This window comes from Dipodomys spectabilis, unplaced genomic scaffold, assembly GCF_019054845.1.
Source record: "Dipodomys spectabilis isolate Male_0828 unplaced genomic scaffold, ASM1905484v1 ptg000126l, whole genome shotgun sequence".
Classification (NCBI taxonomy): domain Eukaryota; kingdom Metazoa; phylum Chordata; class Mammalia; order Rodentia; family Heteromyidae; genus Dipodomys; species Dipodomys spectabilis.
In genome coordinates this window covers 3,714,949-3,728,902 of record NW_024870803.1, presented here as the reverse complement: position 1 = coordinate 3,728,902, position 13,954 = coordinate 3,714,949, and the positions used below count along the sequence as shown (strand labels likewise).

Below are 13,954 nucleotides of genomic sequence, written 5' to 3'. Positions count from 1 at the left end.
TTAGTCGAAAACAATTTGCAAGTCCATCTCCATTTCTCACTTGTGTTCCTGAAGCTTTTCTTCTCCTCTTAGCACTCGCGTGCCTGCCGATGCTCGGAGCCTTGGCAGCCCAGCTGCTGCTGCTGCTGCTACTGCTGCCGCCGCCGCCACCACCACAAGCACCACCAGCCGCGCTGGCCCCTGTGGTGGTGACTCTGTGCTGCCCAAACCCATCAGCAGTGCCCCTGAGACCAGGTAGCCACACTCCGCCAGCACCACGCCACCGCTCCCGTGCCCTTCTGCAGGGTCCTCAGGGTGTCACGCGGGTAACAGGGCTTCTTCCTCTGTCCTGTGAGGCATGCTCAGGGTCCCCTGGAGGTTGTCACGGTCCCTGGCCCTAGCACCAGCCAGAGTGTGTGGGCCAGTGTGAGTCCTGTTGATTTAGAGTGGTAGCCAGCCATGGCTCCAGGGAGGAAATCCCAGGGGAAAGAGCAGGACTACTGCCGGAGGGGTACGAAGCAAGGCCTCGTGAAACCCATCCCTAGCAGTTAGTTGCAAGGCAGTTCAGAAATGGTAGCCTGTTAATGTTAGTAAGCTGAAGATTTATTTTAGGGATAGGTTTTCTAATATCTATTTTCTAATTCCCAAATTATAACTAATTATTGATTAGAAGTAGTTATATAAAAGTGGCTTAAAATGAGTTCTTGAAGTTTGAGTATTATTTCTATTTTTTTTTGCGGGGGGGGGGGGGGTCTGATCGTAGAGCCTGAACTCTGGGCCTGGGCGCTGTCCCTCAGCTCTTCAGCTCAAGGCTAGAGCTCTACCACTTGAGCCACAGCGCCACTTCCGGCTTTTATCTTTTTGCTTATGTGGTGCTGAGGAATCGAACCCAGGGCCTCATGCATGCAAGGCAAGTGCTCTACCACTGAGCCACCTTCCAGCCCAAGTTTGAGTATTATTTAGCAAAATACATTATTACCAGATAGTTAGCAGACCTTTGGCAACCTCCAGAAGCGTTTTAGTCTATTAAGTCTTGTAAGGAGGGACTTGCAGGCTTTTTTTCCCCATTCTAGTGATTTATGTGTGTGTGTGCTTAAGTTCCCTTTGCTTAATAGAGAAAGGATTTGGGTTTCTGAATTCTATCCCTATATTTGAGCAGAATATACTGCCAATATTCTCATCTTCTAGCAAGGAGAATGACAAAACTATGGGTTGAGGAAGTGGTGCTGTGGCTCAAGCGGTGGAGCGCTTGCCTTGAACTGAAGAGCGCAGAGATAGCGCCCAAGCCCAGAGTTCAAGCCCCACGACCAACTAAAAAAAAAGAAACAGAAAACTATGGGTTGAGGATGATTTGATCAAAAAAGACACAATTATGATGGAACTCAATGTCTAGCTTCTAGATAAAAAGCAAGTAATAAACAGGAAGATGACTAATGGCTTTGGAATTTAAGAGACTAAAATGTTTTTATACTTAGGTTAGCAACAGTCCAAAATTTCTGCAAACACGCCTGGCCTTCTTATTCATTAAAATAATTAATAATCCTAATTTTTAGTGATGAATACCGATTGCTTTACAAATGTCAAAATATTTTACAGCTTAAGCATCTGACTAGAAGAAAAAACATTAACAATTAACATTGAACCATACTCCCATGTGTCCATTTTTTCCTGTTGACAGTGTTTCATGACATGAATATCACATTCTCTCCGCCTCCTTGGTGAGGCTGAGGCTGCTGTTTTTACTAATGCAGTGCAGGTTAAGGGATGCTCAGAAGTAGCTGGGAGCATTGCCCACTCCCGCCACATCCTGCGTCCACATTCAGACCTCGGTGCCTCGGCACTTGTGGTGCAGCGAGCACCTGTGGGGCAGAGCATTTACATCTGGGGGGGCAGACTGAAATGCCCATTGTTGTCTTTTCCATGAATGCACACTGTGGTTTGCATAGGCCGATTTGTAGTGTGCCACCAAGTGCTTTTCATAAGTATTGGCCTTAAATCTGAACATGTTCGGCATCTTTGATACCGAGCAATTCTAGCATGCTATAGTGCAATTCGTTTAGGAAGGAACTTAGTTTCCTTTTGGGCTAGATAAAGCAGAGCTCACCTGCGCAGATGCCCCTGTGGGTGTCTGTGAGCCATGTGCCTACCCCCAGGCCTGTGCCTGCTATCACGTGAGCAAGGGTGGACCGTGCAAATTGTCATGTGTTCTGTGTTGCACAGGTGCACTGTGCATGCCCGAGAGAGCCTGCGGGGAGACGTCAGCATGCCCTGTGCATGCACAGACATAATAGCTTTCAGTTCACCGTGTCCCACTGTGGTGAGCGCCTTAAGGTCTAGTCCACAGCAGGCTGGCTGCCCCACTTCCACTGCCCACAAGAGCTGACTTGTCTGCAGGAGCTTTTCTAGCTGGCTGTTATACCCTAAAAACGGAAAAACCTGCAACCCACCCCTTTCCCCCTCGCCCCACCTCCCGCTAGTTGTCAGACATTCGCAACACACACCCTTTTGCTTGAGTATTTGCTCTTGTCTTTCACCCTTGCAAAAATCTCCAAAAGCCCTGAATTGGCTGAGGAAGGTAGAGGTGCTGAGGCGCACTCCCAGGGCCTGTTCGTCTCAGCACCAGCAGTGCCACGTTCCTAACGCACTACATGGCGTAGTCACCGTCTTCACACCTAACACACCCTCTGGTAGGTCGGAAGCTTAGGAAACACAAGAGTAGTACATATTTCATCATTTGTGCTGCAGTGTTTAATAAAGATACAAGTGCTACCATAGTTCATTATATTGGTCGTTTGAAAAACATACCCAGTAAGTAAGTAATAAACTAACTCCATTTATATTTTTAATACTTCCCTTACTTAGTTCTAGCTTTTACTCCTTATGGGTTCATTCCGTTTGCTGAGCATTTAACTTTATTCTGGAGAAGCAGCTAATAAACTGCATTCTTTAATACAAGCTTCCTGCTCTTTTGTACTTTTGCTTGGCTACTTTCTGCTTGAAAGTCATTAAGCATTCCTCTCTGTTTTTAATTATTATTATTATTTAGAGATTTGGAATCTTTTGAGCCATGTAATGATTTTAGTACCTTAAATATACTTAAGTGCATACATCTAATTTGATGGTAACTTTAAATACTGGCCCAATTTGTCGACTATATTTTTCTCTATTCTAGGCTTAAATTATGGAGCTTTTCATTATGTCAGTCATAAAGCAAGCAGGGTTCCATTTTCTTTCTCTCTTTGTTAATGTACAACAAGATGCTTGCAGGCAGGGCTGTGGCTGGCGTCTTGGCGGATGGGTTCCCTTGATAGCTCCAGCCTCTCCTCACAGCCTCCAAAGGGAGCTTCCCTCGGTGGTCCCTGCTTTGCTCACTGGAGTGATAGTTTCTGTGGGGCTGCCCATGAGATGCCGGCCGCGGCCTTGCAGCCAATGGTCAAAAGTCCCTGGGGGTGAGCAGCACCAGGCTCTACAAGAGTCGCACATACCTTTCCTTTGGAGTACTGTTGAATTTGATAGGTCAATTCTTAAAAATACTGAACAGGGGTTCCAGTGTCCCTGAAAACGATCGGCTGGCTTCCATTGCTGCTGAACTGCAATTCAGGTCACTGAGTCGACACTCAAGCCCCACAGAGGAGCGTGAAGGTAAGTGCCAGGGGGTGTCACAGGGACCCTCCTCCTCCTCCTCCCCCTCTTCCTCCTCTTCTACTTCCCCCTCGTCCTCCTTCTCTACTTCCTCCTCCTTTTTTTCCTCCTCTCTCCCTCCTCCCACTTTCCTTATGCTGGAAGGGCAAGAAGCCATAGGGCTTTGTGAGGAGACTGAACCCTGAACACCGTGGCTTTTTAATATGGAGGCCTTTCTAGCTCTCTGTGTATTGTAGGTTTAGTTTTGTTACTTTAAAAAAATGCATTTCTTTATCCTGCCTGGAGTATTTTGTTGTTGTTGGTGGTGGTGGTGGTGGTCGTAGGGCTTGAACTCTGGGCCTGGGTGCTGTCCCTCAGCTCTTCAGCTCAAGGCAAGTGCTCTACCACTTGAGCCACAGTGCCACTTCCAGTTTTCTGGTGAATTATTGGAGATAAGAGTCTCACGGACTTTGGTGCTCAGGCTGGCTTTGAACCAAGATTCTCAGATCTCAGCCTCCTGAGTAGCTAGGATTACAGATGTGAGCCACCTGCTCCTGGCTTAGAGTATTTTTTTTTAATCCTGGCATAGCCTATAATCATAGCTACTCAGGAGGCTGAGATGTGAGGATAATGGTTCAGAGCCAGCTCTGGCAGACAGACTAGACAGACTCGTGAAACTTTTATCTCCAGTTCACTAGCAAAAAGTCAGAAGTAGAGATTGTCTCAAGTGGTAGACTGCCAGCCTTGAGTGAAAAGCTGAGTGAGAGCTTAAAGCTCACAGTTCAAGGCCCGATACATGCAAAAAAAAAAAAAAAAGAAAAAGTATCACCCTGGCACTTCAGTTGTTGAGTGTTCTCACTTACTAAAAATACAGAAGCAGCGCGGGCTTGTCGATGGTTTGTGTGTTGAGGCAGGGCGGAGGCAGCGGCAGCACCGGCTGCACAGTGTTCTGTTGTCTGTGTGTGTGCAGCGTTTAATGCAGTAGAAGTCTTGTAGCTTGTCTGTCCAGCTTTTGAGCTTGTTAGGAATTAATCACAGAAGGCGGGTTGGTGGCAGTCGCTGCTGTTCTGCGCTTCACCTTGCTCCTGATGTATTTATCTCCTAAGTATTAATTTTTTGGTGTGAAAATGCTTCCTACAGAGCCGGCCTATCCTCGGGGTGACTCAAGTGGGTCCACGAGAAGAAGCTGGGAGCTCCGCACACTTCTTAGCCAGACCAAAGGTAAGAGGAAGGGTGGTGAACTGAGGCTGTTCGGCATTAGATGAGCAGCTCCAGTAAAAGTGAGCTCTAGCTTCTGGGTTGCTAGACTTTCTTATATTAGTGTTGTGATCTCCATTGTACTCCTGTACTATTTGTGGGCAGTGCCTATTTTGTGGAACAAATTACAAGCTCTTTTGGGGAAGGAATATGTTTTATTCATCTTTATTTTTTAATTTTTTGGTTGATTGTAGGGCTTGAACTCAGGCCTGAGCGCTGTCCCTGAGCGCTTTCGCCCAAGGGTAGCTCTCTACCACTTTGAGCCACAGCACCACTCTGGTTTTCTTGTGATTAATTGGAGATGAGAGTCTTATGGCCTTTGAACAGGCTGGCTTTGAACTGTGATCCTCATATCTCAGCCTCCTGGGTAGCTAGAATTACATGCATGAGCCATTGGCTCCTGGCCTCATCTTTATATTTTTAAGTAGCTTAGCACAGACCTTTAATAGACTAGTGTTTGTAAATAATCATTTTTATGTTAAATAGTTGAGGGGAAGATTTTATATTAAAAATTACGTGATCAGTTAATTTATTCAAAAGAATGAATAGTGGAATTATCCTAGCCTAGCACTTTATGACCTACAGAATATTTTCACTTACTTTGTTGCTACAGTCTTGAGCAACAGGCAGAGTACATCATTTTCTCTTTTCACGAAAGATAATAGATTCTAAGAGGCCAAGTAATTTGTCCATAGTGGTGATACTAATTGGCAGAGCTGGGACTAGAACACACTTCTGGTCCAGGAGTGGTGTGTAATAGTTCCAAGAATATTTTTCCCCAAGGCCCACAGGGTTCTGGAAAGATCTCATGAGCAGAAGAGATTGAGCTGGCCCTGGGGGAGGTAGGTCTTCAGTAAACCATAAAGCAGCCCTCAAGAAGAACTTACTTGGAAGTCAGGTGGTCTCCAGTGGCCAAAGGCCTTACCAGGTGGTGACAGACTGTCGGCTTCCAAGCTGCTCATGCATTCGGCCAGCAGCTGAGATAGATTATCCTGCTGGCCTGAAGTAGTGCTGAGGTTAAACCGTTAGGATGCTAATTCCAGGGTCTGGTGTGAGTAATAAGTGTCAGCCTAACCTAAGCCTTATAGTGGGTTTCACAAAGGGAGCGGCTGCCAGAACCAGCCTGGGTACAGCAGCTGGCACACGCAGGGGCTGGCATGCAGTCTCCCAGGCTCCCTCCCGGTCAGGACGTCTCTCCTGTAACAACAGTGCCTAGATACCCAGCTTTCACCGGGCTTTTCCAAACAAGGAGGCAACGTAGGGACCACCAGAAGAGTTCCAGTTCACAATGACATATTAAAAGGCCAAGAAGCTCGAGGAAAGCTAACTGTTTAAAGAACAAAAACACAAAGAGCCTCTCTAAGAAATGTTGGCAGTGGAGCTACTGCAGCCTCATAAACTGAAAAGCTTGTCTAGAGTGGGGCGGACTCGGTGCAACCTGTATTGAGGTGGGAGAAATAAACCAGAAGTGATTGTAAAGCAGGGTGCAGTGTTCACACCTGTAATCCTAGCTACTTCAGGAGGTCGGGAGGATCTCAGCTCAAAGCCAGCCTGGGCACACAGACCCGAGAGACTCTTCTCTCCAATTAAGCAGAAAAAGGGCTGGAGTTGAAGTGTGGCTCAAGTGATAGCGTGCCGCTGGGAGGGGAGAAGCCGAATGAGAGCATGAGGCCTAGAGTTCAAGCTTCAGCACTGGCAATAAAAGAAAAGGAAGTAACTTCACTTTTCAAACTAGCTTTACTGTATCTTAGTCTTGAAGGATCTCTGCTAGACTAGTGAAGTTCTAAGGAAGCTAATTAGTTTTCAAGTTTTGGGTAGTGGGACATTGGTGGGTGGTAAATTGGAGTGAATCTGATGAGCCTTTAAAGGGAAAGTTGGAATGGAATTCGGGTCACACATAGTAAGGATGGTAATGGAAGTCACTAGTTCTGTATATGTACGAAATCCATTGCTGCCTGAAGCCATGGTAAAAAACAAGTTGGTGGGACAGAGCTGTAGACACTCCAGGGCAAACCAGGTTGCAAAGCCAGGTGGTGTGCATCGATGGCGGTGCTCTGCTCTCCAGCGCACATGCTTGCTGGCCAGCTTCAGCTCAACAAGCACAGCGTTACTTCCTCAGTTCCCCACTACTTCCCAACCAGAAACTGAAACCTCTTCTCATGGCATTCCAAATGCTACAGAATTTGGACCTAAATGCTAAATACACCTTTTTTCATTTTTAGAGAGTTCAATAGCATTCCCTTTATATAAGTATTTAATGTCTAAAGAAATCACTTAACTTGCACATGATCAAGCATCCAGAAAATGCTGAGGCCAAGGTTTTTGCCCCAGGCTCTGTCCTCTCTGTTCCGTCCTCCTCCTCCTCTGGTGGCTCTTGGGAAGAGGTGTGCGTTTCAGTTGGGTGAGGTGAGAAGGTATTGGGCGGAGGGCAGCCAGTCAGTAGCATTGGGAATCTTGATTCTGACTTGTCAGGATCATATATATGGTAAGAGAAGAAAAGTTAAACAATAACAACAACAACAAAGACCCAACCAGAGGAGAAACTAAATCCCATTTCTGCAGTGCCTCAGATCCCATGTGATGAAGGGGTTTGGATTGCTGGTTAGTAGGTGGTGGAGAACTGAAATAAACTAGAGACATATCATGGCAGATTCCTTGTTTGTTGTACTAGCAGTGAGTGTACTAACGGCCGTGTGGGCTGGAGAGAGCAGCAGCCAGGAGACAAGCGTGTGGGGAGGTGGTCTGGTTTTGCCTCCTAAGTTGATGGTGCCTTATGCAAGGGGTGCCCACTGGATTAGTACACACTGGAAGACTAGTTGTGATCTGAATACTCCCGCCTTGCTGTAATGGAGAGCTAAGGTAGGTCCCTCTGCGCTTTCTGTTACGGTTGGAAGTTTGACTTATAAACAGTGACACATGGGACAATTGATGCCAATTCTCTCTGCAGACACAGCTTCCAAGCAAGGACCCATGGAAGCTATCCAGAAGTCAGTCCGGTTGTTTGAAGAAAAAAGGTATCGAGAAATGAGGAGAAAGAATATCATTGGCCAAGTTTGTGACACTCCTAAATCCTACGATAATGTCATGCACGTTGGCTTAAGGAAAGTGACCTTCAAATGGCAAAGAGGAAATAAAATTGGTAAGGAAACCCAGGACCAGGCGCAGGGGTGGCTTCTGGGAAATAGCAGGACTCACGCTTCTTTAGGGTAAATTTGTGTAACAAGGTACAACAAATATTTTTGTAGATATAAATGGAATTTTAGAGAAGTGACCTGAGGATTTGGTGCTCTCACTTGCTTCTTCACTAATGACTTGTGCCACACTCCACTCCCAGCGTTTTTTTGGTTTACTGGAGATAAGGCTTACCAATTTGTCTGCCATGGTTGGATCCAGACTATGATCCCTAGATCTGAGCCGCCTGAGTCACAAGGACTACAGGTGTGACCCCCGGTGCCTAGCTTCGTTTTGTTTGTGTTGTTGGTGTGGCAGGCCGGGTTTGGGCTCCGGACCTTGCTTGCTAGGACAGCGTGCTCTGTTGCATCAGCCGCGTTCCCTCAGCCTTCGTTTTCTTTTCCAGACAGGGTCGCCTCAGTTCATGACCCTCCCCGGCTCATGCTCCCAATTAACTGCTGACTAGATGAATGAGGGAGATGGGGGTCCGTTGGCCTTGATCCACTGTCTTCCCTTCCCTACCTCTCAAGTAGCTGGGATTACAGGCATGGGCCATTAGGCCCAGCTAGAAAACAATTTTAAGTATATTACATTGGCTAGTTTTGCTTAAAAATTTTAGAAGTTTTTGGTGGATACTATTTTTATTATTCTTTTATCATATTCCCACAAGAATATTATGAGAGTCTTGACATAAATCAGGTCAAGATGATTTTCTTTTTCTAAAATACTACCCACTTAATTTCTTGTATATAACTTGGATAGATTGTGCGATATATCAGGTCCTTCCTCATTTATATCTCAAGCATTCAGGTCTGAGGGGCCCATGAACATGTCATGAACAAGGACTCTGGACCTCAGGGAAGTGGGGTGCCTTAGAGCTGTGTGCAGCAGTCCAGTACTCCTCAGATGTTAGTCATTGTTCTTCCCGGTGGCGTTCACTCGTAGATCCCCTGCCTTCTGTGTCCCAGAAGAACCGGTGGGAGAGTATCATCCTGTGCTCCTGGCCCTGCAGCAGGGCGGCTGGACAGGGCTCAGGTGTGCTTCTGTCCACCCCCTGGGACCCCTGTGCAACCCAGCTGCTGTGAGGAGCAGGAGGGCTCGGCTTCCTGTCTCTGCTGGGATTCTTTAAAGCTGATTCTTACCCATTTAAAGATAATTACAGATAGGAAGCATAAAGACTGCAGATATTGGGACTGGGAAGGTGGCTCAGTGGTAGAGCGCATACCTTGCATGCAGAGGCCCTGGGTTTGATTCCTCAGCACCACATAAGCAAAAAGAAAAAAGCCAGAAGTGGCGCTGTGGCTCAAGTGGTAGAGCGCTAGCCTTGAGCTGAAGAGCTGAGGGACAGTGCCCAGGCCCAGAGTTCAGGCCCCATGACCGGACCCTCCCCCCCCCCCCCCCCCCCCAAAAAAAAAAGACTGCAGATATTTGGCAACATCAAGAATTATTTTGGTTCTTACAATAGTAAATGATAGTAAAGCTAGTTAGACACACCCATACACACCTAGTTTTACTAGGGAGCAAGTCGCATGGCTCAGCCTGTATGCTTTGTTTGCAGGAGAAGGGCAGTATGGGAAGGTCTACACTTGTATCAGCGTCGACACCGGGGAGCTGATGGCCATGAAGGAGGTGAGTCAGCTGGGCCTCGGTGTTGGATGACTCTGAGTGGTAGGGACTCCGTGAACACACTGCAGTTCTTGTACATGCAGCTGCCTGAGTTCTCTCTGGGGGAGTTGCTAGACCTAGGTCCCCTGTTTTAGCCGTCAGTCAGGTCTGACCCTGCAGCTTTCATGGCCTTTCCTGCCCGGCTGGCTTTGAACCATGATCCTCAGATCTTACCCTATTGAGTAGCCACTGGCACCCGGCTTCACCTCATGTTTTTATGACTTGGAATTCAGCCCTCGCTGTTACATTCATTTGGGTAACCACGGTTGCCTTCTGGTGGTGTGGGTGAGCTCATGGTGCTTGGTGAAGAAGCAGGCGCTGGAGCCCAGGTGCTGCAAGGCAGTTACAGGTGGAGCCCAAAGGAGCCGCGGCCTTTCATTTCTGAATCATCAGAACCAGTGGTTGCTACTGAGCTTAACGCTTCGGGTGATTTAGTTTGCAGTGTGACAGTGATCCTGTTACTCATCATGTCAGCTTATATGTGAAGAGAGTCTGCTTAGTGTTTTTAGAAACCGTTAAGGAATAGTCCGGAAGTAAAGTCATAAACACATTGACCACGGTCTTGGGGGCCTGGACAGGGACAAGGTCGCGGGCAGCTTCACAGTGCCCACGCGAGATGCTGTTGTTTCTAGGCTGTGACAGTGTTCATAGTAACCAGCAATTTCCTTTTCGTAGATTCGATTTCAGCCCAATGACCATAAGACTATCAAGGAGACTGCGGATGAATTGAAAATATTTGAAGGCCTCAAGCACCCCAACCTAGTCCGGTACTTTGGTGTGGAGCTTCATAGAGTAAGCCGCCTTTCATCACACTGTCCTGTGTGAGGGTCAGACAGAGTGCCGATTGGAGCCTGTTCTACATCAACAGGTCTTCTCATTTCAGAGCACAGTAACTTTGCCTAATTATCAGGAAATCTCCATGAGTTACATCATTTCTGCCTTCTCTCTGAAACTAGAGGCGTTTCCTTCCTGAAATGTAAGTTGTAGACCATAGTCATTCACCTGACATTGTAAAGCATTGAAGCCTGTCTCCCGCCAGCCAGAAGGTTCTTCTCAGTGCCCCGTCCACGTAGACACCCTGTCCACACTGCTGTCACTTCTTACTCCTTTTCTTGTTTTTTTTTTTTTGTTTCGTTGTTGTTATTGTTGTTGGTTGTGGAGCTTGAACCTAGGGCCCTGGGCACTGTCTCTGAGCTGTTTCACTCAAGCCTAGCACTCTACTACTTTGAGCCACATTTCCGATTTTCTGTGATTAATTGGAGATAAGAATCTCACTGATTTTCATGTCCAGGCTGGCTTTGAACCACGATCCTCAGAACTCAGCCTCCTGAGTAGCTAGGATGACAGGTGTGAGCCACCAGAGTCTGGCTGACTTTTCTATACTTGTAGTGCACCACTAAGTGATGCTGACTTTCTTCTCTGTGCTTAAAGTTTTGTGAGAGGAAAGTTAAAACCTAGACGCGCTCCCCGGTTCCCTGCATTTCCAGGAAAACATTGAGGGAGAGGGGGTGGCCCTGCGTCGGTGTGGAGCCAGCATTTCCAGGGCTGTCGGGTGCTGAAAATGGTCATGTTTTCACAAGTAGAGGATGTGTTTTAATTCTCAATAATATACATACAAGGACAATAACATACAAGGACAGCCTGTTGGTCCCTGAGGGCAGGTTTCATCTCAGGATTGCTCCATTTGGTTCACTGTGACTTGGAGGATCCGAGACTGTCCTACCTCCAGAGAGGAGGCGGACAGCTGTCTGTGCAGGCAGGCAGACATGGCAGCTGTCTGTACCGGGAGGCAGATGTGGCAGCCATCTGTGCAGGGAGACAGCGTCCGTGCAGGGAGGCAGACGTGGCTGTGTGTCACACTCAGGATGGCCAGCACAATAACCACCCGAAAGGAGGCTGACTCTGGGGCAGGGCCTCAGCATCAGGAGAGCCGTGAGCAGGGGCCCCCTCTCCCTCCCACAGGAGGAGATGTACATCTTCATGGAGTACTGTGACGAGGGCACGCTGGAGGAGGTGTCGCGGCTGGGGCTGCAGGAGCACGTCATCAGGTTGTACTCGAAGCAGATCACCATCGCCATCAACGTCCTCCACGAGCACGGCATCGTGCACCGCGACATCAAAGGTACCTGCAGAGGCCCGTGTCCCGCACACGGCAGGGGCTTCGAGGTGCTCATTCCCACAGGTTTTTTCCTCCCAGCAGATACCTGATCATTATTCTCCTGACCAAAGTGCACTGTGCCCTCCACAGCAGGTCTTTGTTTCTGTCAGAATGCTGTCCACCTGTGGAGTGCCTCAGTCAGAGCTCGCAGCACTGTCTTTGGAGATGGGCATAGTGTTTATTGGCACCAACCTCCAAATGAGTCTGCTAGTGGGTCCTTTGGTCCTGACGAGTGGGTGCTTCTTTCTCTGCTGGCTGGAGGGGAGAAGCTGTGCTTTCGTCCCAGAACCGCCACCGTCTCTGTGCTTTGTCCACACCATGGTCCTGGCTTGGGAGTCCAGGAGATATTTAAAGCCAAAGAGTCATTTTGCCTCTAATTGGTCTTTCAGTTCCATTCGGTCGAATAGGTTAACCTAAACACATTGACTCAGGAATTAGCCTGACTTCGAATTAGCCTGACTTCAAGGACCAGATGCAGTCTGGTGGGCTGTTCTGAGTCATGCCAGAAACAACCTTGGTCTGGGAATAAGAATTCTTCACGCTTGCCCTCCGTCACTTCACCTGTGCTAGTCTTGGTTGGCGACCTGCCTGTCCAGGACGTGGCTTTGCTGGCTGGTCGTTCTGGCCTTTGCTAAGTTGACTATCACACCATGGCATTGCCCGTTTGTAGATGTTCTGCCAGAAACTGTTCTGAGCGGTGCATTGTTGCAAAGCGCTATCTTCGTGTTACATTCCTCAGCATAAAGGGAGTCTTGAGTCCTTGAGTCAGCTCAGCCTCCTGCTGTCCTTATCCAGTGCTTTAGCACCAGCTGGCTGGGAGCCATGGTCGCGCGGCTCTGCAGCCATCCCCGGAGGTCCCCCATTCCCATGCCACTCCTGTCCGTGTGCCCCTTCTTCCTGTGGGAGCCGCTGACTGTGTTCTGCAATGTTGTCCGCGCACACCCACAAGCATCATCTCATGTGTAATTCTCTGAATATATCTGGGGTGTTGTTTTGAGAGGGGTATAGGAGGAGCTTTGAACGCCGCCTGGGTGCTCTCTCATTGGCTTTTTCCATTGGAGGCTGGTGCTCTACCACTTGAGCCACAGTTTCATTTCCAGCTTTTTGGGAGTAAGTTGGAGATAAGAGTCTCACAAACTTCACTTCCTAGGCTGGCTTGGATCTGCGATCCTCAGATCTCAGAGTAGCTAGGATTACAGGCGTGAGCCACTAGCACCCTGCTCTATCTGAGGTTTTAATGTCAAATTTATGTATGCTCTTCAGGTCAGAATTTGTTGGTCCTATCTGTCTATCCTAATGTTAAGTTTTGTTGCTTTGTATGATTAACTTTTGTGAATCAGGTTCACAGGCTTTCTGTGACTGGTGAGTGGAAATTCTGGTAGCTCAGATCCACAGGCTGTGTGGCCTCCGGCTGCTTAGTGACTGCTTATTTCTTGTTAGGTGCCAACATCTTTCTTACTTCATCGGGACTCATCAAACTGGGGGATTTTGGATGCTCAGTGAAGCTGAAAAACAACGCTCAGACCATGCCGGGAGAAGTGAACAGCACCCTGGGCACAGCAGGTGGGTGCTCCGCTGGTCTGGGAGCGCAGGGTGCAGCCCTCATCCTCCTGTCAGTGCAGCCCTGAATGGTAAGGGCTCTCCAGTCCCGAGGAAGGCTGTTTCCTCCATACCACCGCCCATGTTCAAGTGCAGGTGCCTGACTGGTGAAGTGAACTGAATTTCTCCTTTAAAGCTAAAAGTGGGGAAAAAAAGCCTCTTTTCTTCCCTGAAAGGCTCTCTTTGTTGTTATTTCAACTATCCTAATTGAAGTAACATTCTGGTTAAATGGTCTTTTTTTTTTTTTTATTGTGAAAATACTGTACAGAGGGGTTACAATTACATGGGCAAGATAATGAGTACATTCCTTATCAAGCATTGTTGCCTCCTCCTTTGTTTCCCCTTCCCATCCCCCCCACTCCCGGGTCATTTGTTTTAATGATTTACTCTCATATATTTTTTTTCTTATCATACTTTGCAAGTTGAAGTTCCTGATTTCATTGTGAATACAGTTTATCTGAAAATTTGAACCTTTGAAAGATGTCTATTAAAAGAATTCTATCC

The 13,954-nt window shown here is 47.6% G+C and overlaps 1 protein-coding gene across 4 annotated transcripts in view; it reads left to right on the top strand.

The window, feature by feature from the left end:
• The window catches only part of Map3k4 (mitogen-activated protein kinase kinase kinase 4), a 79,916-nt gene that overhangs the window by 61,575 nt on the left and 4,387 nt on the right, over positions 1-13,954 (top strand). For 3 of the 4 annotated variants that reach the window (XM_042689732.1, XM_042689731.1, XM_042689730.1), the window contains exons 17-23: positions 3,521-3,621; positions 4,741-4,821; positions 7,805-7,996; positions 9,587-9,657; positions 10,369-10,485; positions 11,656-11,815; positions 13,292-13,414. In XM_042689732.1, the coding sequence (XP_042545666.1) occupies positions 3,521-3,621; positions 4,741-4,821; positions 7,805-7,996; positions 9,587-9,657; positions 10,369-10,485; positions 11,656-11,815; positions 13,292-13,414 (845 nt within the window). Of the gene's footprint in view, positions 1-72; positions 235-3,520; positions 3,622-4,740; positions 4,822-7,804; positions 7,997-9,586; positions 9,658-10,368; positions 10,486-11,655; positions 11,816-13,291; positions 13,415-13,954 lie in introns of all 4 variants that reach the window. The other variant, XM_042689733.1, reaches the window with a different exon arrangement.